Genomic DNA, 27,979 nt, shown 5'->3' on the forward strand with positions numbered 1-27,979 from the left:
ATAGATGTCATTCTAGCATTGAATACTTATCTAGCGAATTATGTAAAAGAGAGATTTCTTCAATAAGTTTTTTTAGACAGATTTTAATATTTTCTCCTATTGTTTACCAAATTATCAAAAGTAGCATCTAAAATTCTTCAGCTTATATATGCTAAAAAATTTTCGATACAGACTTCAGCTATGTATGCTGCTTGCAGAATTTGAACAAAAAAATTGATTGCCAAATTAAAGACAGGAAAATTATTATTAGTACTACTATAAACATTCTATGAATATAGTTGGATCAAGATCAAATTGCAAAAATCATTTTTCTTCACTTAAAAAAATGTGCTTATGTTTTAGCGGGAGGGGTTTACTTGGTTTTTATGCAAGTTTATTTTGCTTTTCTGGATACTGTTTCTGGATTTCTTTTCTGGATAGTGTTTCTGTTAACTTATTTTTCACTTTTTTTTTTTTAAATAAAAGTTTTCAACATAAAAAGTTTGAAAAAACGTTTTTTCTAACTTTTATTCAAAGCTTTTTTACTCATTTCATTGTGTTTTAGTGCTAAAAAAACATCAAACTTTCTTTTTATTAGTTAATTCATATTTAACAATGCAAAGAAAAAGCGAACGGCATGGTTAAAAAATAATTAATTTGTTTGTATTTAGCACATATTGATATTATTATATGCTGAATTTCGTGTTTTTACTTTAAGTTTTATAAATTTTTTTTTTTGTCGTGAAGGTAATAATTGTGTCGGTCGTATCGAAAAATCCAATATTAAAAACGACAAAATGAATAGCGTAAAAAAAGATGAATGATTATAAAAACCATGTAAATGATGTTAAAATAATACATTTTTAACATTATCAAAATTCTCAATAACAGTTTTTCGATACTGGGTTTATTTTATTTGGCAACCACAGGCTGGCTACTATATTTAAACTATATCAGTAAATTTTCAATGGTTAATGCTTTTAATACTCCCCGTTCCTTACAGGTTAAAAAAAAAATTATTCTTTTAGAAAAGTAAAAATATTAATTTGGTAATACTGCAGTTAAGCGGCCAAAAATAATTTTATTTTTTCGCTTGTTGCGCTCTCGTCAGAGGATGCTTTTTAAACATTAGAAATATTAAGTGAAATAATAATAAAAAAAAAAGATTATTCTACTCCATCATCATCGACTAAGGGTTTGCCCCATGCCAAACCCTTAGTCGATGTAGCAGCACTTCTTTGTAGCAACAGGCTATAAGATAGTCGATGTAGCAGCACTCCCTTGTAGCAACAGACTATAAAATAGTCGATGTAGCAGCACTCCCTTGTAGCAGCAGGCTATAAAATAGTCGATGTATGTACTGAAGCCAATAAATATTCCTTTTGTTTATATTAAAGTCACTACTTTGAGCAAGTCTTCACACGAAAGCGCAACAAGCGAAAAAATAAAATTATTTTAAGCTGCTTAACTGCAGGATATACCATTAATTTTAATGTGGTTTTACAAAACCATTACAAAACATAAGACAATTTTGAAACCAAAAACTTTCCATTTTTTTACTTGCCAGAAATGCATTTTGTTTGTTAATATTTTTAATTTATTTTTAACAGTTTTTTTGCTCCTTTTATTTGATCAGCTATAAAAACCTTAGATTAATCTGTGCACAACATAAATAATATTATCTGTGTTGATTGCACAACATAAATAATATTATCTGTGTTGATTGCACAACATAAATAATATTATCTGTGTTGATTGCACAACATAAATAATATTATCTGTGTTGATTGCACAACATAAATAATATTATCTGTGTTGATTAGCACAACATAAATAATATCTGTGTTGATTAGCACAACATAAATTTTAAACCCATTTGATGCTAAGAGGAAGCGCTTAAGATAACCACTTCACGAAATTTTACGCTGTTCTAAACGCTTCAACAATTATTCTACTCCATCAACTGATCCTTTATTGTGAGAGGTAACAAGCTCTTTTATTTGTGAAAGGTGAAAAAAAAAAAACAAACAAAAAAACAATTTATACTTTGAAAATGATAATTCACAAAGCAATGTTGTATGAATTTGGCTATGGATCTATTTTTGAATTGAGTGCAAGGAATATCACTACATAATACAATATACTTGTTATATAATCAATTCAATAAAGGTTGAAATAAATATTTTATTTAAGTAAGTAGTAGTGGTGCATTTTGTTTTATCATTGGATATTATAAAAACAGACTTTGGTTCTAATCGGTAACGGTAGATTACAATTGCAAACGAAGTAATAATTGAATGTGACCAATAAGCAGCCTGAACACCATCCTGAAAATCACATCATCGTTTTGTGAATAATCACAATAATAATAACAATAAAAATAATGATAATAATAATCATAATAAATTTTAGTCTGGTTCAAGATTTTCCTTTTGATTACGGTATTGCTCGGACTGGAGCTTTTTAGTGAGAAGTAGCTCAGTAAACTCTGGTTGCAGAAAAGTTTAAATCATCTGTTATATTTGTTTAATGTTGACTGAGGACACAGTTATGATCATCTTTTATCTACCAATTTTAGGTGATTAATGTCTCTGTTTTCGGGCTAAGAAATTTTTAATAATTTACTATCACTAAACAATGAACATTTCATTATCTAACATTGGGACTTAGGTGGCTGGCACAATACATAATTTTTTAACCATTTATTAAAATACAATGAAACATTTATTTTACTTATCAAAGCAACACACAAATAAGTGAAACTACTGTGATAAACACAACCACATGATTCAAGTGGTGTGTCATCTTTGCATTAAAGAATGTATTTAGGCCTTAGCTTACAAAACTTAGTTATTTAAATGTTTTGCTGACACTCTCTTCACAATACAGTTGATTCAGTTCCAAACTCATAACTAAAAAGAGCCTTCGAACCTCATCTTCATCGATTTTAACACAATCTTTTCTTCTAGGAGACATTTATACATCATTCATAAAATGCTTTTACTTTTTAATTTATTCTGATGTGAAGTGTGACCACTCGCATGGTTTCTTTGGTAGTGCATGGGTCATATTTAGTATCTAACTGATCTACAATAGTTTGTCTTTTTTTGTATTTTGATATAATGAAATATTTGTTTTATGCCATTCTCATTGGCGATTTCCAGTTATAAGAATTGGACCTAAAAATAAAACTGATGCTAGTAGTGAATTCAAGTTTTTTTTCATTATTAAACTTTGGTTGCGAACCTTTTTGCTGTTAATAACTCTTTTGATAACTTCTCTTTCATTTTTTTTCAACTAAGATTTTCTCTATAAGTTTTCGATCTTTCAGCATCTGATTTAGACATTTTCAAAATGTTATTAAATATAACGGTTTTCCTTGTTATGTTCGGTTACGAATAAAAAAAAACCACTGCGAAATAAGTAAAAAAAACTCCAAAACTGAATGAACAAAAACGTCTATAATCAACAAAATTAAATGATACAAAAAATGAAAAATTGCTTTCTAATTCAATTTTTTTACTTCTTGACAAATAATTTCTTTACATCAATTATATGAAATTTCTGACTTGTATTTTCAAAAAGAACATAAGAATTACTTTAACAAGCAATATAATGAGTAAACAAACTGCAAAGGAAACAATAGAAATTGGTTTCAATAATAAAATCATTCACGATTAAACTTTTAAAAATAAGATGTTATGGAAAAACAAACATATCTTGATGGTTGTAACGTATTTTGTAAAATCTAGATAAGATGATACGAAGCCTAGAAAAAACTTTTCGACTTTTTTCACGTGACAGTCATAGCGCAATTTGATAATTTGATAAACATATTCTTTTTATAGACATTTTTATATAAAAAAAAATGCATGTTTAATTTTCAAGCCAAGCTTAGGAGTTATTTACAAACTCAGCAATCAAATCTTCACATAAAAAACTTTACAACAGGAATATATATAGATATATTCTTGACAAAAACAAAAAAACTTTAAACAATTGCCAAAATCTAGAAGCACCAATGATGATTTATCTCCACTTTGCAACAAAGAGAAATGAAAACAATCAAACCAGTCTTTACGAAAAAGTTAAGGACTTAGGAACAGTCACAGAAAAAGGATGAGACTTAATTGAATAACGAGTAACACGAGAATGAATTGTAGTAGATGATACAAGAAACATTAGCTCTTTAGAGAAGTGCCCATTATAGTATTTGTAGAAAAGAGAAAGAGAAGCAACACTAGCTCTTTAGAGCAGTGCCCATTATAGTATTTGTAGAAAAGAGAAAGAGAAGCAACATTATGACTATGTGATAATGGTTGGAGGTTGTTTGCAAGAGCAGGTCCAACTATGTTTACAATGCATTTTTGCACTTTATCTAAAAGAGAAAGAACATCTTTAGAAGATTTGCCCCAGAATGGCAACAGTATTCCATACAAGGCCGAATTTGAGATTTATCGAGATAAAGAATAGCTCTATAAAGAGATCCAACCCAAGCAGATGCTGATTTTGAAATGGATTTAATATAAGGTTTCCAAGAAAGATCGGAAGAGTTAATCCAAGAAGATGAAGAGTAGATGACTCATCGAGTACATTATCTTATCTTAATATATATAAAGGGCAATGTGTGTGTGTTTGTTTGTTCTCTATAGAAATCCAAACCGCCGGACCGATCTCAATGAAATTTGGCATGGGGGTAGTCCTCGAGGGGGAGAAGGTTCTTAGCTGGGTTTTGACCCCGTACCCCGACCCCCGGGGCCAGGGGGGCCCAAAAATGGGATCCAGTGTGGCTCTGCAGCCTCAGCCGTGCAATTTGGCAAAACCTAAAAGCTTCCTACCTGTGGAGGAGTGTCAGAACACTTCATTCGACAACAAACATGAGGGTAAAGTTGTCTGGTGATCTGTCAGCAGTAGCCTTTTCCAATCAGCTTCTTGCCTTGGGCAATGGTGAGGCACCAGTTGATGTGCAGACAGGGCTCATTAAATTCCCTGCCAACTTTTGCACACTGGTGGATTCTGCAGAGGAACTCATTGTCAAGGTGTTTCCCAACATCCAGCAGAGTTTCACCAGACATGACTGGATCTGTGAGAGAGCTATTCTGGCTCCCAAAAATGAGTCTGTCACCAAGATCAATATGCAGATCCAGAAAATGCTCCCAGGCAATGAAAAGTCCTACAACTCCATTGACATGGTTATGGACCCCAGTGAAGATGTCAACTATCCAACAGAATTTCTGAACTCTTTAGAACCATCTGGATGTCCTCCTCACATTCTTCACCTGAAAGTTGGAGCACCAATCATTCTCCTTCGCAACCTCGACAGTCCCAAGCTCTGCAATGGAACTCGACTCATCATCAAAGCTATCCTTTCAAACTTGATTGAAGCAACTATACTGACTGGATGTGGCAAAGGTGAGAATGTCTTCGTTCCAAGGATTCCAATGATTCCCAATGACCTCCCATTCAGTTTCAAGCGCCTCCAGTTTCCAGTCAGGCTGGCTTTTGCCATGACCATTAACAAAGCGCAGGGACAGTCACTCAAAGTAGCTGGCATCAATTTGGAACAGCCCTGCTTTTCTCACGGCCAGCTCTATGTTGCATGCTCCAGAGTTGGATCTCCACGAAATCTTTTCATTTTGACTCCAGAAGAAAAAACCAAGAACATTGTCTATCAGAAGGCTCTTCAGTGAAAGAAATCCTCTTTAAAGAAGTCCTATTAAAAGAAAACAATAACAATCCAATGTGAAGAAATTACCCATGATTTAACTTTTGTAACATGTTCAACTTTTTTTTCCAGTGTGAGAGAACAATTTAATTGAAAAATTTGAGTAAATGTTCTTTTGGAAATTCTTAATTTGTTGTTTTTAAGTGGAAAATAAACAAAATGTCTTTTTCTTCCTTAATGTCTTTCAGTTATTTCATAGCTTCAACCAACAAGGTCACATTTTGTGGGATTATTGTGCAACACTAAAAAATATTGCACAATCTGTGAATAAAAAATAAAAAATATTGCACAAACTGTGCATAGCCCAAAATTAGTATAACAAAGTTCCAGATGCTTATTTACTTTTAAATATTGGCCCGGGCAACGCCGGGTAACTCCAGCTAGTCTTTCATAAATATGGGAAGATCAAAATTATTGCGATAACGATTGGCTGAAAAAATTGAGTTTTATCTGAATTAAAGTTCACCAGTCACTGTGAGCCCCATGCTGTAGCAGAAGCGAGATCCTTTCAAGCTCAAATGCCCCCTCCAAGCAATCAGAGAGTGTTGGCTTCTTATCATGACAAGAATTAATGGTGGTATCATCAGCAAATAATGCCACCTCAGATGTGAGATCATCTGGAAGATCATTAATGTAAATTAAAAAGAGTATAGGGCCAAGGATAGAACCTTGAAGTTACAGAATAAGAAGAGTGCTGTCAGTCGAGGATAAATTTTATACTACGATTGGAAAAGAAGGATTCAATAATCTTAAAGATATTACCAGATACACCGAAAGAAGAAAGCTTATGGAGAAGACCAGCATGCCAAACTTTATCAAAAGCATTAGAAATGTCAAGAGCGATACACTTAACCTCTCCACCTTTATCTAATGCACAATATAATCTATCGGTTATTACTGTTAGCAAATCAGCTGTAGATTGAGAAGATCAAAATCTATATTGATGATCAGAAAGTAAGTTATTAGATTCAAGATGAGAGATTAAGTGTTTATTGATTAAAGATTCAAAAACCTTGCTTATGATAGGAAGAAGACTAATGGGATGGTAGTTAGACAAATCAGATCACTCTCCAGAATTTTGGAAGATAGGGATAACAGATGCTGCTTTCCAGCAGGCTGGAAAACTAGACTCTGATAAGCACTTGTTAAATAGTTTTGAGAGTATAGACGACAGCTCCGGAGAACACTTCTGCAAGACAATAACAGGTATGTTGTCTGGGCCACAAGCTGTAGAAGAGTCTAAGCAGGAAATAACTTTAGATACAGAAGCTGGAGTGATACGAATATCAAACAATAGATCAACCTGTTTGATGGTTATATCAGGTAGAACGCAACTAGTGGAATCAAGTGATGATATTGATGAAAAGTTCTTAGCAAACAATTCAGCTTTGTCTTTAGGTGAGGTGACAAAGTCTGAACCATACAAGAGAGGTGGAATTTAAGATTTGCCCTTATTATTGATACTATTAAAGATTCTCCAGAAGTTTCATGACCTGAGAATTGCGGGCTTCGGCTTTAGACAAAACTTTTTTACAATGGTTTTAGCAGTAATAAACAGACATCTATTTTCTGAAGATTTGTTTTGCTGATAGATATGGAAGTAACAGTTTTGATTGGCAATTGCAGCAGCACAATGTGAGGAAAACCATGAAGAAGAGTGAGGCTTGACTTGAAATCGTCGAGAGGGAATAAAAGATTCCATGCCAGCCTGATTCCAAGAAGTTATGTAAGAAGCACATTTGTCAACAGGAAGATGAAAGATTTCTACCCAAGGGCCATCACAAAGAAAATCACGGAAAGAGTCCCAGTCAGCTTTAAGGTAGTTGTAAGAGGTGCCTGCAGAGTCACTGACACTAGAGCCAAGCCATTCAGTGTGATAAGTATTTAAGTCACCGATAACAACAATATTGGCTGATGAATAAAGAGAGAGGGCTTGGTCAATATGATCAGAAATAACATCAAAAAGTGCAGCCTTGAGATGCAGGAGAGTGAATTCTTACCAATGTAATTGCCCAGACCAAGCATGTGACTATTGGAGTCTACGAATTAAAGGAAGATAACCGCCAACACATATATCACAAGATGAGACAGCTGAACTCAAATTAGTCTCACAAAGAGCAAATAGATTTGGTGAACTTTGAAAAAGATAAGACTCAACAGAAGAAAGTTACTTCAAAGACCACGAATATTAGTAAATGATAGGTTTAGAGAACTTGGCGATGACAATGGTTTTTTATGATTTATAGTTTTTGATACTTTATTAATTTATAAATTTTTTTAAAGAACTTGACTCAAAGCATAGACAGTACTCAGTACAATGCTTAATAGCCCAAGCAATTGCCTTATTACTATTAATAATACGTAATACATAACAAAAGGCTCCAAACAAATGGTCTCAACAATGCGCACCAAAAGTATGAATAGGGACCCCATCCATGTGCAACATGGCACTGTTAATACTTTGATATTTTTCAGCTGTTGATGGAATCAGCCTCTCTGAGAGCTACCATAGAGTTCGGGAAACCTGACTACCAGCCGCCCTCAGAACCATAAAACTGAGTTTTAGAGCTGTACCCACATTAGGAGATAATAGAATGAGTTATCTCGTCATAAAAACAGAGACACAAGCAAAACCCATGCATCGAGTCAAGAAGATCCAGCATTCAACATCCTAAACTGGAAACAATGTATTAGAAATACATCTGCACCAGCCTAATAGATAAAGGGGTGTTAGGCTGGTCAACAGATAGAATCTGTTTACCCCTAAAGTAGATAGAATCTGTTTACCATTTAACTAACTTACTGAGAAAAACTAATAGAAATGTATAATTTTTTCAGTTTAAATTTGATATATCTTTCAGTTCAAATTTGCAGTTTGTCATATTTTTTATTCTTAAGCGATCAATTATAAAAGAAAAAACAAAAGAAAGAAAAAACAAATATTCAATAAATGGTATTAATTGTAGTTAATTTATAACCATCAATAAATATCAATATGTTTTTTCCTTTTTTTTCTCTCTCATAATTAATTGCGTAAGTATAAAAAATATGACAAATGGTCAGGGTTAGGGTTATCAATTATAAAAAAAAAAGAAAAAAAAAGTATTCAATAAATGGTATTAATTGTAGTTAATTTATAACCATCAATAAATATCAATATGTTTTTTCCTTTTTTTCTCTCTCAATTAATTGCGTAAGTATAAAAAATATGACAAATGGTCAGGGTTAGGGTTATTAATTATAAAAAAAAAGAAGAAGAAAAAACAAATATTCAATAAATGGTATTAATTGTAGTTAATTTATAACCATTAATAAATATCAATATGTTTTTTCCTTTTTTTCTCTCTCAATTAATTGCATTAGTATAAAAAATATGACAAATGGCTATACTTTTGCAAAAAAACACATGGTCACACACACCATTAAATAGAACAAACGACATTTGCAGAATTACTTTTAATTTCAGTATTTATAATGTTGATAAATAAACTTACCAGGAGGCATTGCACCCATAAAAGAATTGTTCACCATTCTAGGATCACCTGTGATTGATGGTGGCATGGAAATCTGAGAATGCATCATTTGTGGTGTTACAGTGAGAGGCATAGACTCAATAGGCTGATAGGCAGGTAATTGGGATTTTATTTCTTCCTAAAAAACAAATGAATCAAATATAAAATACAAAAAAAATAAATTAAGATAATTAAAAAAATTAGATAACGTACAAGTGAACTGTCTTCATCAGGATGGATAATTCTGCTATTAGCAGATACCAATGGTATTGTGTTTGCAGGTGGTTTAATATATCGATAAGAACTGTGTGAAGAATTAGCTGAAGAAACTCCTGTAAGTAAGCAGCAAAAAAGTAAAAACCTAAAAAACTAAATGGCTACACCTAAAATAATTTAGTATTTTATTTTTCTAATTTATAAATAATCTTAAAAGAATTCATAAAGAACAACATCACAATTTGGTAATAAAATTACCACTTATACACAGGCTTTTTCATTGATTTTATTTTTTTATTTTGAAATGTGCAATTTTAGTCTACTATATACATATAAGCCAGATTTTTCTCATACAAAAAATTCAAAGGAAAAAAAAATTAGAAATTTTTTTTCCTAGTCAAAATTAAAAGCCTGTATACATTTTCATTATCAACATGGCTATATATAAATAATGTAGTTTATATATATATATATATATATATATATATATATATATATATATATATATATATATATATATATATATATATATATATATATATATATATATATATGTATATATATATAAATAAATATATATATATATAAATATATATATATATAAATAAATATATATATATAAATATATATATATATATCTATATATATATATAAATTTTATAATTGAAGCAATGAATTTTTTTAAAAAAACATGATAAAATTACAAAAGAATGAAAATTTAAATTGAAAAATAATAAATAATAAAATCATTTAAAATAAGAAATTTGGAAATGATAAATACTAATGTAGATAAAACACATAAAAATACAATAAAATACAGTTACAACTTCAAATAATAATTATAAAATCATAAATCAAAAACAAAGAATTCAACAACTTTCATACAATATAACAGAGATTTTAAATTCCTAATAAGGTGTGACATCAATAACACCAATTAACTAAAATGTTTAAAAGATGTTCATAGAGAATTTTGACTCACTGTTTAAGCAACTGCTGTGCTGGCCCGGCTAAGCCAGTTTGAAATATCTGGAAAGAATGATTAAAAAAAAAAGTAAAACTACTGGAAAAAATTTAAAACATCCAGTTTGGGAGCACTAATTAAATTAGACCCCTAAAATCTTGATATAAAATCACTCACGTTTCCTTGAGAATTTTATATACCACAGGATAATATCATTTTAGTTCAATTAGATCATCAAAATCATCTAAGGAAATTTATTTCATATTATTTTTTACAGACAATAGATATTATATTGAAGGCAGAAAATCTTCTTTATTATAGCTAATAAAAAGTTAAAACACGGAAAAGGAAACCACGCAAAATTTTGTTAAATATTGCTAATGGAAAAAATTTTTTATGCTTAGGATTTTTTTAAATAGGCTTAGCTAATTAATAGATGTAAAAATATTAACAACATTTATCAACAGATAATTTAATGCAAGAAATAGAAATCACTTACCCTGAGGTGAATTTAATGGTTTAAAGTCTGCCCCAACTGGTCCAGAAGATTTATTCTCCATCTATGCATTAAAATATAATACCATAGACCGTCATAAACATCAAGTTTATATAATAAATTTGTATATAACAATACTATTGAACTTATTCAACATAATAACTTTTGACTTAAAACATTTTTTAAAATTAATTTTACCTCATCATGACTTCAAGAGAAGCTACTACAGTCAAAGAGGCTTTTTGTTTTTCATTTTGTTCATTTTGTAAGCGATCAAATTAAATGAATATTCTTTTTTTTTATTTTAAAATTTTATCTCTCTAAACTATAAACTCTGAAACATAAACCTTAAAGGCTGAGAAACAGAGTGAGTGTGGTGTTTACAGAGGCTTAGGATAGGTTTGATTGTAAGCCAAAAAGTTTTACCACTAAGCAGTCTTCTCTGTTTAGCCAGCACTTTTGCGCTGAAGTCTTTTCGCGCTCACCCACACGCTCGCAAAAACTTTGGCCAGCTTGCCAAAAAGAAAGAAAAAGAAAAGGGTTTTATTTAAAACTGCAAAAAACTTTTTTGTTTATTTGTTAAACTTTTAAGAAGAAAGGCTTTTCTTTTACCAGTTCTTTTTAATTATTTTATCTAATATTTGTTTAAAGCATTATTTTTGCTATTTTTATTTTAATTAAATAGAAGAAAAAAAAACTTTTAAATAAGACTGACTAGTCAACCACTGATTAATTTAATTTTAAATAATTCAATTAATTTAACTTTATTTAAAACTTATGTTACTCTTAATTATAACTCATTGAAACTATAAAACTTTAATAATATAAATTATAATTAAACAAGAGCCAAAAAAAATTAAACGAATTATAATATTAAGATTTTATGGCTTTTATACTTTGAACTTTTAAATTGTAAATTTGATGTAATTTTAAATTCTAAACAATTAAAAACAATATATTTTGGTTATCTTGGCTTTAATATTTACTTTTAACTTATTAATTGTAAATCTAATGTAATTTTAAATTTCATAGTAATAGTAATAGTTAATGCTGATGAGATAAAGTGCTAGGCAATATCTATGACAGCCGGTATATATTAATTACTGTTCAGTTTTAAATAAAACCGATTGCAAGTTTGATTTAAAGCTGTTAAGTGTAATCGATTGAACAACTTCTGCTTGTAGACTATTCCATCCATAAACGACTCTATTGCTGAAAAAATATTGCCTTTTCATACAATTTCTAATCAATTCAGGTTTCAATCTATGTTTTGCTCCTTTAATGTTAGATGCTGGACCTGATGAGGAAATAGAGTTCATTTCTTGATTTTGTTTAATATCAATCTTTTCAATACCTTTAAACAGGGTTGTTATCTGTCAAATATGTCTGAGACATATTTTCTGCCGACATAAAATATGTCCCACATATTTTCTATCGACCTATTTTGACATAATTTTATGTCTGAATTATTTTCTGCTGACATAAAATATGTCAGACATATTTTCTATCGACATATTTTGACATAATTTTATGTCTGAATTATTTTCTGCTGACATAAAATATGCCAGACATATTTTCTATCGACATATTTTGACATAATTTTATGTCTGAATTATTTTCTGCTGACATAAAATATGTCAGACATATTTTCTGTCGACATATTTTGACATAATTTTATGTCTGAATTATTTTCTGCTGACATAAAATATGTCAGACATATTTTCTATCGACATATTTTGACATAATTTTATGTCTTTGCAATCAATTATGCTTCATAAAACTTTTACTTTAAACCCTATAAGCAAACATCCGTTGTTTCATAAAGGTCTTTTTCTGCCCTTTTTAGCGATGTATCATTTGATAGTATTGACTAATATTGGCATTTATTGACTTATTTATTGATTATGACTAATATTGACATTGATAGTATTGACTAATATTGACTAGTATTGAGGCATCATTTGATAGTATTTGATAGTATTGATTAGTATTGGCGCTTTCCCTTATTAGAATGTAAAAACCATTTCAAGCTGAGTTTTTATTACTGAAAAAGGTTTTTATTAGTATGACTAAACTTAAAATATTTCTTTGATTAAAATAATAATAAAAAAAAAAAACTTTTACAGTTATTTTTAATTATTAGTTGATCCTGAAATAGATTTCATTATGAAAAATTGAATTCAAAAGATTTCAATAAAACGGTTCACAGAATTTCAAAAAATTCATGCCAAATTAAATTCATTTAAGCTGAAGAATTTGAAATATTTCACAAAAGTTATATTCAGCTCATTAAATTCATATTAAGAAGACTAACCGGTAATAATTTATAACTAATTACGAATAATATACTTTTAGTTATAATAGTTATGATTTATTTAACAAAAAAATAATTGACAATTGCATTATAACAGCATAATTAACTGTCATAAACTTGCATAAAATGTTTTGAGTGAAATATATATTGGAATAATTTTTTTTTTTCGTTTTCCTTATGATTTAAAGTCAAAAATAGAGAATAATTTATTGAATGAATCAACTATTAGTTAAAAATAACTAAAAATGTTTTTTTTAAATATTATTTTAATCAAGAGAATAATTTTAAGTTTAGTCATATTAATAAAAACCATTTTCAGTAATAAAAACTCAGCTTGAGATGGTTTTTACATTCTAATAAGGGAAATCGCCAATACTAATCCATACTAATTAATACTATCAAATACTATCAAATACTATTAAAATTAGGGGTATTTGGGGTAAAGTCCCTAATATTGTCGAAAAAAAAGTTGTTCAAAAGTATGTCAACCTGAGTCTCAAAAGAAGCGTATTTTCATAGAGATTTTAAAGATGTTATTCGTTTGTAATAAAAATAAGTATTTTTTGTATTATTGCTGAAAAACATTTTGTTGACAATTTTTTAAGTCTTTAGCATTTTTTCAAATAATTTATTTGCCAAAAAATTTTAAGGAAAATTTTTTATATTTTCTAAAATCTCTTATACTATCTTCTAAAATACGCTTTTTTTGAGACCCAAGTTGACATACTTTTGAACAACTTTTTTTTTGACAATATTAGGGACTTTACCCCAAATATTAAAGATCTGAACCCAAATATCTTTACAACTTGACGTGATGGTAAAAAATGAGTTGCATATTTGAAATCAAAATGCGAAATGCAACCCAAAAAACAAATTGTTTGCTCGGCACCAAAAAAAAAATTTTTTTTTTATTGACCTTCAATTATAATTGATTGCAAAAAAGCAACAAATTTGTTAAACTATTTTTACTTAACTCTGTAAATTAAGTTGAAATGCGCAATAAATTTGTTAGATTGATTTTTTCTTCAAGAATATCAAACAGCAAATAATTCAGATATAAAATTATGTCAAAATATGTCGATAGAAAATATATCTTACATATTTTATGTCAGCAGAAAATAATTCAGACATAAAAATATGTCAAAATATGTCGATAGAAAATATGTCTGACATATTTTATGTCAGCAGAAAATAATTCAGACATAAAATTATGTCAAAATATGTCGACAGAAAATATGTCTGACATATTTTATGTCAGCAGAAAATAATTCAGACATAAAATTATGTCAAAATATGTCGATAGAAAATATGTCTGACATATTTTATGTCAGCAGAAAATTATTCAGGCATAAAATTATTTTAAAATATGTCGACAGAAAATATGTCTGACATATTTTATATCAGCAGAAAATAATTCAGACATAAAATTATGTCAAAACATGTCGATAGAAAATATGTCTGACATATTTTATGTCAGCAGAAAATAATTCAGACATAAAATTATGTCAAAATATGTCAATGGAAAATATGTCTGACATATTTCATGTCAGCAGAAAATAATTCAGACATAAAACTATGTCAAAATATGTCAATCGAAAATATGTGGGACATATTTTATGTCGGCAGAAAATATGTCTGAAAATATGTCGACAGATCTGCCAGACATATTATGTCGTAACAACTCTGCCTTTAAATATCTTGAATTGCTGAATCAAGTCACCTCTTAGCAGCCGAGTTTCTTAAGTTGTCATATCCAAAATTTCTAATCTTTTTTCGTACTCAAGATGTCTTAGTTCCGGTATCATATTGGTTACTCTTTTCGTTGAACTTTTTCTAGTTCATTAATACCTTTTGTATAATATGGACTCCATGCTTGAATTGAAAACTCTAAAATTGGTCTAATATACGTACAATACAGTGTTTTTATTAGATCTTTATCCTTGTACTTGAATGTATTATTTAGTAGTGAGACCATACTATTTGCTTTACTGGCTGCATATTTTACTTGTTTGGCCCATTTCAAATCACTTGATATATAAACATGTCTTTTTCTAGTTGTGACATTTCAATTTCCATTAATGTATTGTTATTAGTCATAAAAAAAGAATATTCTTTATTATTTGAACTAAAGTGCATAATTTTACATTTTTCAAAATTTAATCCTAATTTCCATTTTGTAAACCATTCTTCAAGTTTATTAATATCATTTTGAAACAATTGTGAATCATTGTGAGAAGAAATATAATTAAAAATATATTTATTTTTTGGTAATCTTGAAACTTTTAGTAGAGTAATTCATGAGAATCATCTATAAAAATTCAACTCATGAGAATCATCTATAAAATTCAACTCATGAGAATCATCTATAAAAAATCAAATTAGACAACTTACAATTTTACTCATTTTTATTTTTTGAATTTTGAAATTGTAAAGATCAATTCAAAAAAATTATTAACCATTTAAATATGAAAGATTTTAATAAACCTAAATAATGTCTTATTTTATACTTTGAAATTTGTGCTTTTAAATTGTCAATTAAATCAAAGAAAACTTCGATCAAACACTTAAACCAAAGAAAACTTTGATCAAACACTTAAATCAAAGAAAACTTATAAACAAGAATAAAAGTCGAAAAAATCTCAAAAAACAAAGCGATTAAACTTAAAAGTTAGAGGTAATATAAGAGACGAACCCAGACCTGTTATGGTGTCGCTAGAGCGGTATGGGTGCTCAAAGAAAAGTGCCCAAAAATGTTTATTAATTGTTATTTTTCTTTTGCTTTTTCATTAGAAGTAAAAAAGAAAAAAGTTTAGGTTACAAATGCAGTAGTTAATTTAATAAACTAATTTATTGTTTATTTTAGCAAGCTCATTTTATCTTTAGGACAATAAAATGAATTAAAAATGTGCAGTACCTTTTTTAATTTTTATAACTGTTGTTAAACTTATTGCAAATCTTTATTCAAAGACAATCGAAAGTATAAAAAATTTGTTTTTTCAAAAGAAAAAGAATTTTAAAATATGCATAATAAATACTTAAGTATAAATAAATAAGTCATTCAGAATAATTTAACTTTTACTTTGGAAAAATTAAAAGGGGACTAGTTTAAATAAATAATAGAAAAATTCTTTTGTTAGATATTATATTTTACATCTGGGAAACATAAAAAAAAATTTTTTCTTCCAGAAAGCTTGTTTTTTTAATATTCTTTTTGACTTGAATAAAAAAAAAAAAATCTGCCAGATTGCTGAAAAAAAAAAGGTATCCCAAATGAACTCTGGTTTCTTCACTGCCATAATAATTTATTTTAATGCACTTTCTTTTGTTAGAATCAAAGCGTTAAACTCTAGAATCTAGAAGGGTTAAAACCCAGAATCAAAAGGTTAAACTCTAACTGACAGGATTTGAAAAAAAAAAAGTATTAAAGACCCAAAATTATGAAAATAAAAATATATATTTTATAAACCATGGTTTTATGTCCTGGAAATTTTGAAACTGTAATTAAGGTATTATTTAAAACTAATAAAACTTAACATAAAAAAAAACACACAACAACAACACAATCAAAAAACCTCAGCAGCTGTTGCAGCAGCTGGAAATAACTGCCTTGGTGGTCCAGGAACTCCAGGAGGAGGTCCAGAAGTAGGTATAACACTTGCGCTTGTTGACATTGGTGGCATCCCAGCCATCATACCTGGCATTGGACGCATGCTAAAAAATAAAAATTTCTTAAATAAAATATCTATATTAAATCAAGTCACATTAAACTCTAGTTATAAACATAGTTTAAAATAACTTGAAACAGCTTAAGTAACCCTTACTAAGTATAATCGCAAAAATTAAAAAGATTAGAACGCAGGGCTCAAATTTATGCAACAACAAAAAAAAAAAAAATTTTAATTTTCACATTTGGCAGAGTTTAAAATGGCGTAATTTTCTGTTATAATTTACAGCTCAAGTTAGAGTTTAAAGTTTAAGTTGCAGTTATAGTGTAATGAGCAAGATATGATGTAATGACTGAGTAAAGTAATTTAATACTATTACGATATTACTTCGAGTAATTGTTTTTACTTAACTTTACTTAAAAAAGTGAAAGTAAAAACACAATAATTAAAAAATTTAAACCTCCTTAATTAGTTGTAGAAAACAACTTAATACGATAAGACATGTGTTATTTTTAAAGAGTATCGAATTGTTATTGTAAAAAGCTTTATAATTATTGAATGTTAAAATTTTTCCTTTTTTTAAATCGCAAAATATTTGAAGGAGAGAAATATTAGAAGACTTTTTTTTTTAAAAGAATTCTTTTGTTCAAATAGATTTCTTTTTTAAAAAATTCCTAAAATCAACTCGAGTACTTATAGAAAATGTTTAATCTTGATATCGGTTTAAATAAATGTAAAAAAATGGTATCATGTTTTTCATATTGTAATCGAACTTTCTTGTTAAAATAATTTTTAGTTAGAAGCTTATATTTTGTGTTAACAACATATAAGATATAAATAGAAACATTTGGTATGGCTAACTTTGGCGAGTTTTGAGTATGTTAAATAAATTAATTTAGTTAATAAGTTAATAACTGAGTAACTGTAAGTTACCAGTTGTTTTGATTTAGTTTATAAGTAAATTTAATGCGATGTACTTTATCCATTCAGTATATCAAAGTAAATAGAACTTTGAAAAGTTCAGGGTAGTTTTGAAAACAAACTTTGAAACAAAAATTACTGGTTTCTTTTTGCGTTGCTTAACCATTAAAATTTTTTTTTAATAAAAACAAATTTAATATATGTTTTAATTTACTTAAAGTTGTAAAATTATTATTATAAAATTGTTGATAAAATAATAATTTAAATTATTAATAAGTTAATTTGGTGCAACGTTTAAAAAAAGAGATAAAAACCAGGCTGTTTTGTTAAAAAAAAAAAAAGAATGAAGAAAAAATTCGCTTTAACATCATGTTCCTTTTAAACCTTTTGCTTTAACGACTTTTTAAAATATTATCCATGCAGAGATTTAAAGTGCATTACATTGAATGAAAATCTGTGCGCAAAAGAGCAAATGATCATGCTTCTATTTAAAAGATAAATATAGCGTGACATACTTTATGAACCCTAATAAAAAAAACTTAGACAAAAACATTACTTTTAAGAATTGCCAAATTTTTAAAAGTAATTATTTTTATTTATCTATGTAATTATAAACTATCAACTAGAAAAGATAAACTAAAAAAATAAATTGTCAAAGTTGATTCTAAAACCAAGAAATGGTTAATACTCTAGTGAGGTAGATTTTAGATTTTTTCTAGATCTAAAAATTTATTAGAAAATATATGAAACTCTAGAAAAACAACAGAAAAAATATGACCTGCTTCAAAAAATAAAAAACCTTTACTTGACGTTTACTAATTGTTGTATAAAAAAAATCTTGGAAGTAACAGCTTTCAAAATCTAGAAAAATTCTGATCATAATAAACAACAATGACATTTTGTTATTAAGCAAACTCAAAAAATATTTTGAAAAAATATTTTTTGTGTGCTGATACAACAACTAATTATTTTTTCAAAAAAAGTCTTGATATTTTTAAACAATGCACTTACAAGAATTTAAACATGTCTATATTATGTTAAAATCCTTGTAAAACTTGTACACAATACACGAGGTTTAAACACTTAATAACTCTGTAATACTTGTTTTGTATTCTTGTGTAACAAAAATAACAACAACAAAAAAAAAAACAGAATTGAAGAAACATTAATGTAGTTCAACAAATGTTGAAAGTATGAGAAAGCATATCATGATAGTGATTTGGGATAATCCTACAATTGCACATCCAAAATATGCATAAAAGTTGTGTATGGCAATAACAAAAAAAAAAAAAAAAAAAATTCAACTCACATATGCATCATTGGAGGGATTCCTATGAAAAAAAAAAGCCATTACATATAAAATATAAAAATTTCAATATATATATATATATATATATATATATATATATATATATATATATATATATATATATATATATATAAATACAGTTATATATATATTTAATTATATATATATATATATATATATATATATATATATATATATATATATATATATATATATATATATAAATACAGTTATATATATATTTAATTATATATATATATATATATATATATATATATATATATATATATATATATATATATATATATATATATATATATATATATATATATATATATATATGTATATATATATATATATATATATATATATATATATATATATATATATATATATATATATATATAAATACAGTTATATATATATTTAATTATATATATATATATATATAAATACAGTTAATTCCCGGTCGAACACTAGCTAACTCTTTTTTTGTCCCCTTCACCAAATTTCTACGGATAACTCAAACTTTTTGTATGGAAAATAAAGATATTGATATAATTGAAGTTTTTTTAAAAAAAGTTCCATATAAAACATAAGCAACTGTAGCCTAATAATTTCTCTTATTTTCTTCATTGCATTTAGATCTGAATAGAATAGATCCTATCAGACAAAAAAATTATGCTATAATATCCAAGCCTTCCCAGGAAATGCGTGTGGTTTTTTGTTTTGTATGTCCATGCTCAAATATTTTAGACCACTTAACCATGGCCATTTGCAAGTTTTACTATATTAGCGGAAAATACTAAATTTCAAAAACAAAGAAAACAAAACTAACAAAATAGGAATTTAAAATAAATTAAAATAGATTTTTTTTAATTATATAATTATATTCAATTAAAAGTATATGCCCATTTAGCTTATTTGGATAAGGTGTTTACTTCATACACAGAATGTCCCTGGTTCAAATCCCGCCATTATCTATTTTTAAAATTAAAAAAAAAAAAAAAAGGATAATGGTGGATATACGCCGCAATTTACAGACAGTGTTGTATGTTTTTGAATGATAAAACACATCTATTCACATTTAGATTTCTTATACCATTTATGCCTTTCAACGTATTTAAAGCAAGGCATACACATATACATAGTTTTTAAGCTTCAATTATGCCAATCAGTCTCCACATTTTTCATGTAATTGTTTCATATTATCTTTCTATTCCTGTACGTTTTTTATCACCAATCTTTTAGTGCTTTGTAATTTTGGATACCTATTGCTTTTTAACAGTTGGCTCTGTATACTTAGTTCTACCCACCCCATCCATTTTGGTCAACTATTAATATTTATAATCAATTATTAATAATAATTGTTTACGAATATTTCACCGATAACATAGTAGGCCCAACAGGAGTGGGCAGGTAGAAAAACATAAAAAATTTGAGAAGTAATGGGATTCAAACCACGGACATTCTGTGTATGAAGTAAACACCTTATCTAAATAAGCTAAACGTGCATATACTAATAAACAAGTAAATATAATTATATAATTAAAAAAGTTATACTTTAAGTATACGTACGCATTACATAGATGTATTCATATAGGGACAATATATATAGGCATCCTATGCATATAAATAGGCGGAAGATGCATTCCAGGAGGCATCATACCATGACTAGTGATCGACCAAATTCTGTTTTGGCATCAGTTTCGGACGAAATTTCAATTTGAACTGATACTGAAATTTCAGTTTTGATACTTTTTATAAATTGGGTAAAAAGCAAAATTTCGGTTAAAAAACATACCGAAAACCAAAAAATTTGCAAGATTTTAAATTTTTATCTAATTTAGAAAAATAGTTATTTTAGAGAATTTTCACAAAATATTTTGAGAATTTGCACTAAAGTTTTAAGAATTTTCACAAAATACCTAGAAAAATTCTTGTTTTGATGAGCAAATCAAAACCAGTTGTTAACTTTCGCATTAACTTATATCGCCAACTTATGTATTAAATCTTAATTTGTGAAACATGTGTAATCAATTCCAACATAATACACATATATAAAACAGCTAATGTAAAATTGCATTTTTAAATAAAAATTTTCTAATGAAATTAATTTTGACTAGCTAAAATGTTGGTATCAGTTTTGGTAAAATATTTGTCAAAATTTCATTTTCGGCTTTTTTTCTGTTTCAGCCGATCACTAACCATGATGAAACTATTAATTTAATTTTGTGATATATAATTTTTTCTTTCCCTTATTTAAATTTCCTATTTTGTTAGTTTTGCTTTCTCTGTTAATGAAACTTAGTTTTTTCTGCAACGCTTAATATAATAAAAGTTGCAAATGGTCATGACCAAGTTGTTTAAAATAAAATGCTCTTGCATGGACCTTTTTTTTTGTAATTCTCCTCCCCAAGTCCAAGAAGGCCACTACAGATGAGGAGGCTACTTGTGGTTATTACCCTCTCCCAACTCTATTACTCCGAAACACGAACCTTGACGAACAAGGCCGCTGCACGGAGAAACAAGTTGAGCGCAGTACTACCAGTGACGTGGTGGGAATCGAACTTGGAACCTCTCGCTTATGAATCAAGCATTCTACGCACTACCTACAAGACGAAAAACAGCATGGAATTCCAGAAATATCTGGAAAAAGATAATCCCTGAACATTCAAATAATGGTGTAAATTTAATGTATATACTTAAGCATTATAAAAAAAAAAATCGCATTAACTTTAACTAATATCTAATTGCAGTCAAAATTCAACTTAATGGGAATTCGCTTTAGTTGAACATTCGTTAAATCAAACCATTTTCTTTGGTCCCTTGGAGGTTTGAGTTATCGGGAATTAACTGTTGTAGTACAATTATAAAATTATGTAAATAATATTTTGGCAAAAAATTTAAACGCCTAATATAAAACTAATATAATTATTATCAAAAAATAAAAATAATATAAAATAAAGGATATTTGAATCATGTTTGTTAATAAATTAGCACAAACCATGCATAGGCATCCCATGCATATGAATAGGTGGAAGATGCATTCCAGGAGGCATCATACCAGGATGAAATGGCATAGGTGGCATACCAGGAAACATGGGCATCATTGGAAAGCCTAATCTTGGTTTTTTATCATCGTCTTCATCGTCATCATCATCACTGTCATCACTATCTAAATTATTTGAAATAAAAATATTCAATAACCAATAAAAAAAACAACCAAAAACCAATCGTGAAATACATTTTGTTACCAGTTCTTATAAATACAGATAACTACAATTAATAATTTAGTTAATTTGATTATTTGATTTGCTACATTAAAAAGCAACGATGATGCAGTAACTAAAGAGTTTGTCTTCAATAATTCATTAATAGTTTTTCTTTAGAGCCAAAGAGATCCATGCCCAAAATTTCAAGAAAAAAATTAAAAATACTATAAGCCACATCTTGAAATTATAATTATAATACATTTTACACACACAAAATTTTCAAACTGGTACAAACTTGTTTTTAACCCTTTGACTACGGCAAGGCACAGCCAAAGGGTTAAAAACAAGTTGTTGTTTTTTTTTCGATTTTTGGTTTTTTTTAGTTGAATTTTTCTAAACATTTTAAAATTTTATCAAGCAGCCTAAGGGTTAAAATATGCAACTTTGAAAACAATGTAATATTTATTAACCTAAAATACATACTTTTAAATTAAAACCATTTAAATTAATTAAATGCATATGCGTATTGTTAAACAATAAGTTATTAAAAAAAAAACAAGCATCTTTCTACTCATAATTTTTTTTTTTAAATTTAACAATAATATTGAAAACTTAAGATTATAAACACTGCAAATAATAAATTTATCAGCTATAATTTTATTTATATGCATTTTTTAAACTTCATTTTTGTGTTCGGAAAGCCAAATCTAACCTAGGCTATACTAAGTATAAGGCACAAAGCAAATGCTCTTCTCTTGTACTTGCCCAGATTTTGAATAAAATTTTAAATTCATAGTAATCTCAGTTTTAATGACAATTATCGCATATTCAAACACCCAGACCTGTTTTGGTGCTGCTGGAGCAGTATTGTCGCTTATTGGTATCGGTATATTTGTCTTTGGCTTTTTTATTTTAAATAGGAAAAAATTTTTTGGCTTCAAATGCAGTAGTAAAAAACTTCTGTTTATTTTAGCTACTTCATTTTTTTTCAGGACAATAAAATGAGTTAAAAAGTAATAACTTTATCTCGTTCATTCGGTTACTAACTGAACATTAGATTTAAAAAAATGAAAGTTGTTACGAAAAATTCAAAAAACTGTTATGAAATTAAAATTCAATCAAATATATGATAAAAATCTTTTTCTTTAAAAGATTTTTTTTTACTTGAAAAAATATAATTATATACGTTTAATATTTGAAATTTTTATTATTCAAAATTTAATAATCCTTCCAAAGATAGAACGATTTGAAATATCCATTCAGAGTTAAGTCAACTTTTGTTTGGCAATTAAGAGTTAACTGCTTTTGATAATAAATGAACATAAAAATTTCAGTTTTAATAACAATCGCACAATTTAATTTTTTTAATGAACTCTTGATCTTTAGCTTTCTGTTTTAAAAACTAACATTAAAAAAAAGAAAAAAACTTTTTCAAAAGGTTTTGTTTCTTTTCCATATTCTTTTTGATTTAATAACGATTACAATAACTTAATAAAAATTAGTAAGTTATTAATTTAAGACTTAGTTATTTTTAAAATTCAATATCTTTAACGTTTAAAAAATTCATAGTAAACTTAACTTATTAAATGAAATTTTTTAAATTATACTTAAAGGAGTCCCAAATCTCCAAGACAAGTCCCAAATCTCCAAGACAAGTTGTGTTCATATTTAAGAGAACGATAAAAAAAAACAAAAAACATTGCGCTAAATATTGATTAAAAGAAAAGAATAAATGCATACCAAGAAAAACTATTTTTTTTTAGTTAAAGCTTGCCTTCTTGGTTTTGATGTAGGCCAAAAGTCTTCATAATATACGCCGCAATCTACAGACTTGAATTTTATTTGAGCGTGTTTTAAATCCTATGAGTTTCAGTACATGACATCATTAATTTTTTTGTTGGTTTACATAATTGATCTTTTAAACAAACAAAAAAATCAATGACGCCTGTACTCTTATGAAAAAAAGGCGCTTGAATAAATGATCAAGTCTATAGATTTCGGCATATTTTATGAAGATTTATTGCCCTACAACAAAACCAAAAAAGCAAGCTTTGACTAAAACAAAGGGTAGTTTTTCTTGGTATGCATTAATTTTTTTAATTTAATCAAAAAAACTTAGTGCAAACATTTTTTTATATCATTCTTATTAATATGAACACAACATGTCTAGAAGGTTTGGGATTTCTTTAACGATTAAAAAAATAATACTTGTTTTATCAAGTTTACTCCAATTATCTCTTTAATTTACAAAGTACAAAGCACTTTAAAAATTATTAGTCTTTAGTAAAAGTTAAATAAACAGCTCATTTTTAAATTGCAATTAAAATTAAAATAATACATTTTTAAATGCTTATGCTTTGTATTCAAATACTTATAGTCTATCATATATAGACAATAACAGTTGATTATGAGACATGATTGCTGTTATGTCAATTTTGCAAATATTACCCAATTTGTAATTATTGATTAAAATTCTTTTTAAATATTCAAAACATTTAATTACTACAAAAATTAAAACTTTTAAAATAAAATTACTAATTGTTTAAAATACTTTAAACAATTTTCAATAAAGATTTACATTATTTATTGAAAGTTTTTGCAACTTCTTAAATAGTTTATCTTAGTTTAACAAAAGTAGCATATGCTTATGTCCACCAGTAAATTCATGTAATCAAACAATTGTCTTTTATAACGAGACAATATTTTAAATCATCTCCTTATCTTTGGACTAACTAAACAAAGTAAACACAAAGTAATTATTAAAAATTATTGTCACGGCACCAGTTTTTACTAGGTCAGGAGGGGGGCTATCTTAAGAACTTCAGACCTTTCCCTCTCATTGCCAAAAAAAAGCAGTATCCCTAAATAAACTCTGGGTTCATCCCTGATATGATATGAGAAACTATTTATTTATATAAATAAAACTGCCTAAAAAATTCTTTTGTTATTTTAACAACTAAAATAAATCTTTTTACCTCTTCTAATCCTTCCTTGTTTTCTTTTCTCATCAAGATCTTTTTCTGGAATCCCTTCCATGCCGTATATTTCTACTTCAATATCTCCTCGACCAGTGACAGAATTAGGAATACTTGTAATAGGCTCCTTATGAACCTAAATTTTTTTAGTCAAACTATATTGTTATTAAATAAATTATAAAATGTATCATCAGAAATGTAGCAAAAATAGGCAAAAAGTCATAAGCCATTATGCTATGTATAACTTCTCTGTGTCCTATATATTTCACATTTGCCTCAGATAAAATTTGCTTAATTACACTTAAATATGTTATTTTGGTAATGGTAGAACTAATTTGTTGAAGAATATTTAAACTGTCAATAATGTGGTATTTAAGTTGTAAAATCTTTATTATTATTAATTTTTAAACACAATTGCATAAACTTAACGCTTTTGAAGTTAATAAATGACTTGAAACAAAAATGCTCAAATACTCGTTATATTTGGGTTTTCCTTTTTGCAATTAATTTTTATGTAGACCAGACATGTTAAACTCAAATCCAAACATGGGCTAAATAAACAATTAAAAATTTTAGGTGGGCTGCAAAAGAAATTTTTTTTTTTTGTGAAGAAATCACACTCTCTAAGAACTTTTTTTAAAATAAAAACTGAAATTACAAAATAAACAAAAAAAAAAGAAAAAAAAAAAAAAAAAAATAACAATAACAATATAGAAGTTAAAAATTCAAAAAGGGCTCTTTGAGAACGAAATAAAAATATAAAAGATTAAATAATTTGCTAAAAAACTAAATGACAAATTATGTTATGGGTTGCAAGTTTGACAGCCTTGATGTAGATGAATGCCTTTATATTTAACCACTTATAAATGTAAAAAAACTGAATAAAAATAGCATGCTCAATAAGTTAATGCTTTAAAAGTCTAATTTATATTTGATTTATAAAAAAAAAATAAAAAATAAAAAAAAATTGTGCTTTAACTAAAAGATAAGCAAATTTAAAAACTATGATACAAGTTCTGCTTATAAAATCTTAAAACCAAAATAACTATTTTTATTTTATATATGGACTTATATGAAAATAATGCAAAAAAACCTGATTTCACTGTAAATATTTAAAATATTTTAATGGAAATAAAAATAAAACAAAGTAGAAAAGCGGTATTCTTTGTTTAATTTTTATTTTTTCACAAGTCTCCATTTGAACTAGAATCTTGTTTTATAATGGAGGAAAACCCTAATCTGTGAAATTATGTAAATGGTTTAAAAACCTCTGCATGCATATAGCTCTGCATATACATGCATACATATTCATAAGAAAATTTATATTTACAACTCTGCATATATATTCATAAGTATATTTATTATTAAAACAGATTTAAGGCAGATTTATGAAATTAATATTACCTCTCAACCGGAAATATAATGGCAAAACAACAAATGCTTTTTTGTTAATATCTTAATAAAAAAATTGATTTGGTTATTATAATTAACTAAAAACTTATTATCTGATGTTTATTTTCAAAACAAACATAATTTATCTCGCAACCATGGAAAAGCCTTAAGTAATAAATATACGCGTAAAAATAAAAAAACTATTTGTACAAATAATGCCTTACCATTAAATATACTGATGAGTAATTAATGAACCATACCTTTAATGCTTTACTTATTTTATGACAAAAAAAAAAAAAATATATATATATATTAGGGTGCATCCAACGCCCCATACATTCAAAAATTGATCTGTCCCTATTCTTAAAACTTTCTATTGGTTCTCACAAGACACCCTGTTGAATTTTTTCAAAATTGAATGAGATTTAGGGGGGCCACCTAAAGTGGCCCCCCTAAATCTCATTCAATTTTGTACATTTATGTATACAATTTTTTTCATACATTTATGTATGAGCCCTCATAAAAATAACAAAATTTTACACAAGAATTATTATTCTAAGTTTTATTGCATAAAAATTATTATTTTTTAACAAAAAATTAAAAAAAAACCTTTTTTTTCATGTTTTTGTCAAAAAAAATTTTCAAGGTATTTTTAACAAAAAAATGATAACTATTTTTGAAATTTTTATAAAGTTTCGCTTCTTTTGAGACCCAACATGACATACTTTTGAAAAACTTTTTTTCCTTCTGTTTAGGGTCTTGTTGCAAGTTTCAGACTTGAGGTGGCCCCCCTAAATCTCATTCAATTTTGAAAAAATTTAACAGGGTGTCTTGTGAGAACCAATAGAAAGTTTTAAGAATAGGGACAGATCAATTTTTGAATGTATGGGGCGTTGGATGCACCCTAATACATACATATATATATAATTATATTTATATAAATTATGTCAAATAAAAAATGTCAGCGTAATTCTACAAATAGAGTGTTCAATGTTATTAAAAAACAGAGCAATAGTAAATTAGTAAAAGCACTTATCCAACTTTTTTTCTTTGACAGCTGTTTTTCCACCAGTAGGTTCATCAGGAAGGAGCTTCCTGATGAACCTACTGATGGAGAAACAAGCTGTCAAAGAAAAAAATTAGATGTTTTCACTAATTTATATCTATATATCAATATACATACATACATACATACATATATATATATCAATATATATCAATATATATATATATCAATATATATATATATATATATATATATATATATATATATATATATATATATATATATATATA

At 27.2% G+C, this 27,979-nt stretch overlaps 1 protein-coding gene across 1 annotated transcript in view; it reads right to left on the bottom strand.

Moving 5' to 3' along the window:
• The window catches only part of LOC100205271 (BUB3-interacting and GLEBS motif-containing protein ZNF207), a 41,769-nt gene that overhangs the window by 1,294 nt on the left and 12,496 nt on the right, over window positions 1-27,979 (bottom strand). Inside the window, exons 3-9 of the mRNA XM_065803038.1 lie at window positions 25,292-25,427; window positions 22,109-22,279; window positions 19,102-19,123; window positions 16,779-16,917; window positions 10,896-10,956; window positions 9,430-9,548; window positions 9,199-9,355 (exon numbers count right to left, since the gene is read on the bottom strand). Coding sequence (XP_065659110.1) covers window positions 9,199-9,355; window positions 9,430-9,548; window positions 10,896-10,956; window positions 16,779-16,917; window positions 19,102-19,123; window positions 22,109-22,279; window positions 25,292-25,427 — 805 coding nt within the window. The remainder of the gene's footprint in view (window positions 1-9,198; window positions 9,356-9,429; window positions 9,549-10,895; window positions 10,957-16,778; window positions 16,918-19,101; window positions 19,124-22,108; window positions 22,280-25,291; window positions 25,428-27,979) is intronic.

Source organism: Hydra vulgaris, chromosome 08 (genome assembly GCF_038396675.1).
Source record: "Hydra vulgaris chromosome 08, alternate assembly HydraT2T_AEP".
In the NCBI taxonomy this organism is placed as follows: domain Eukaryota; kingdom Metazoa; phylum Cnidaria; class Hydrozoa; order Anthoathecata; family Hydridae; genus Hydra; species Hydra vulgaris.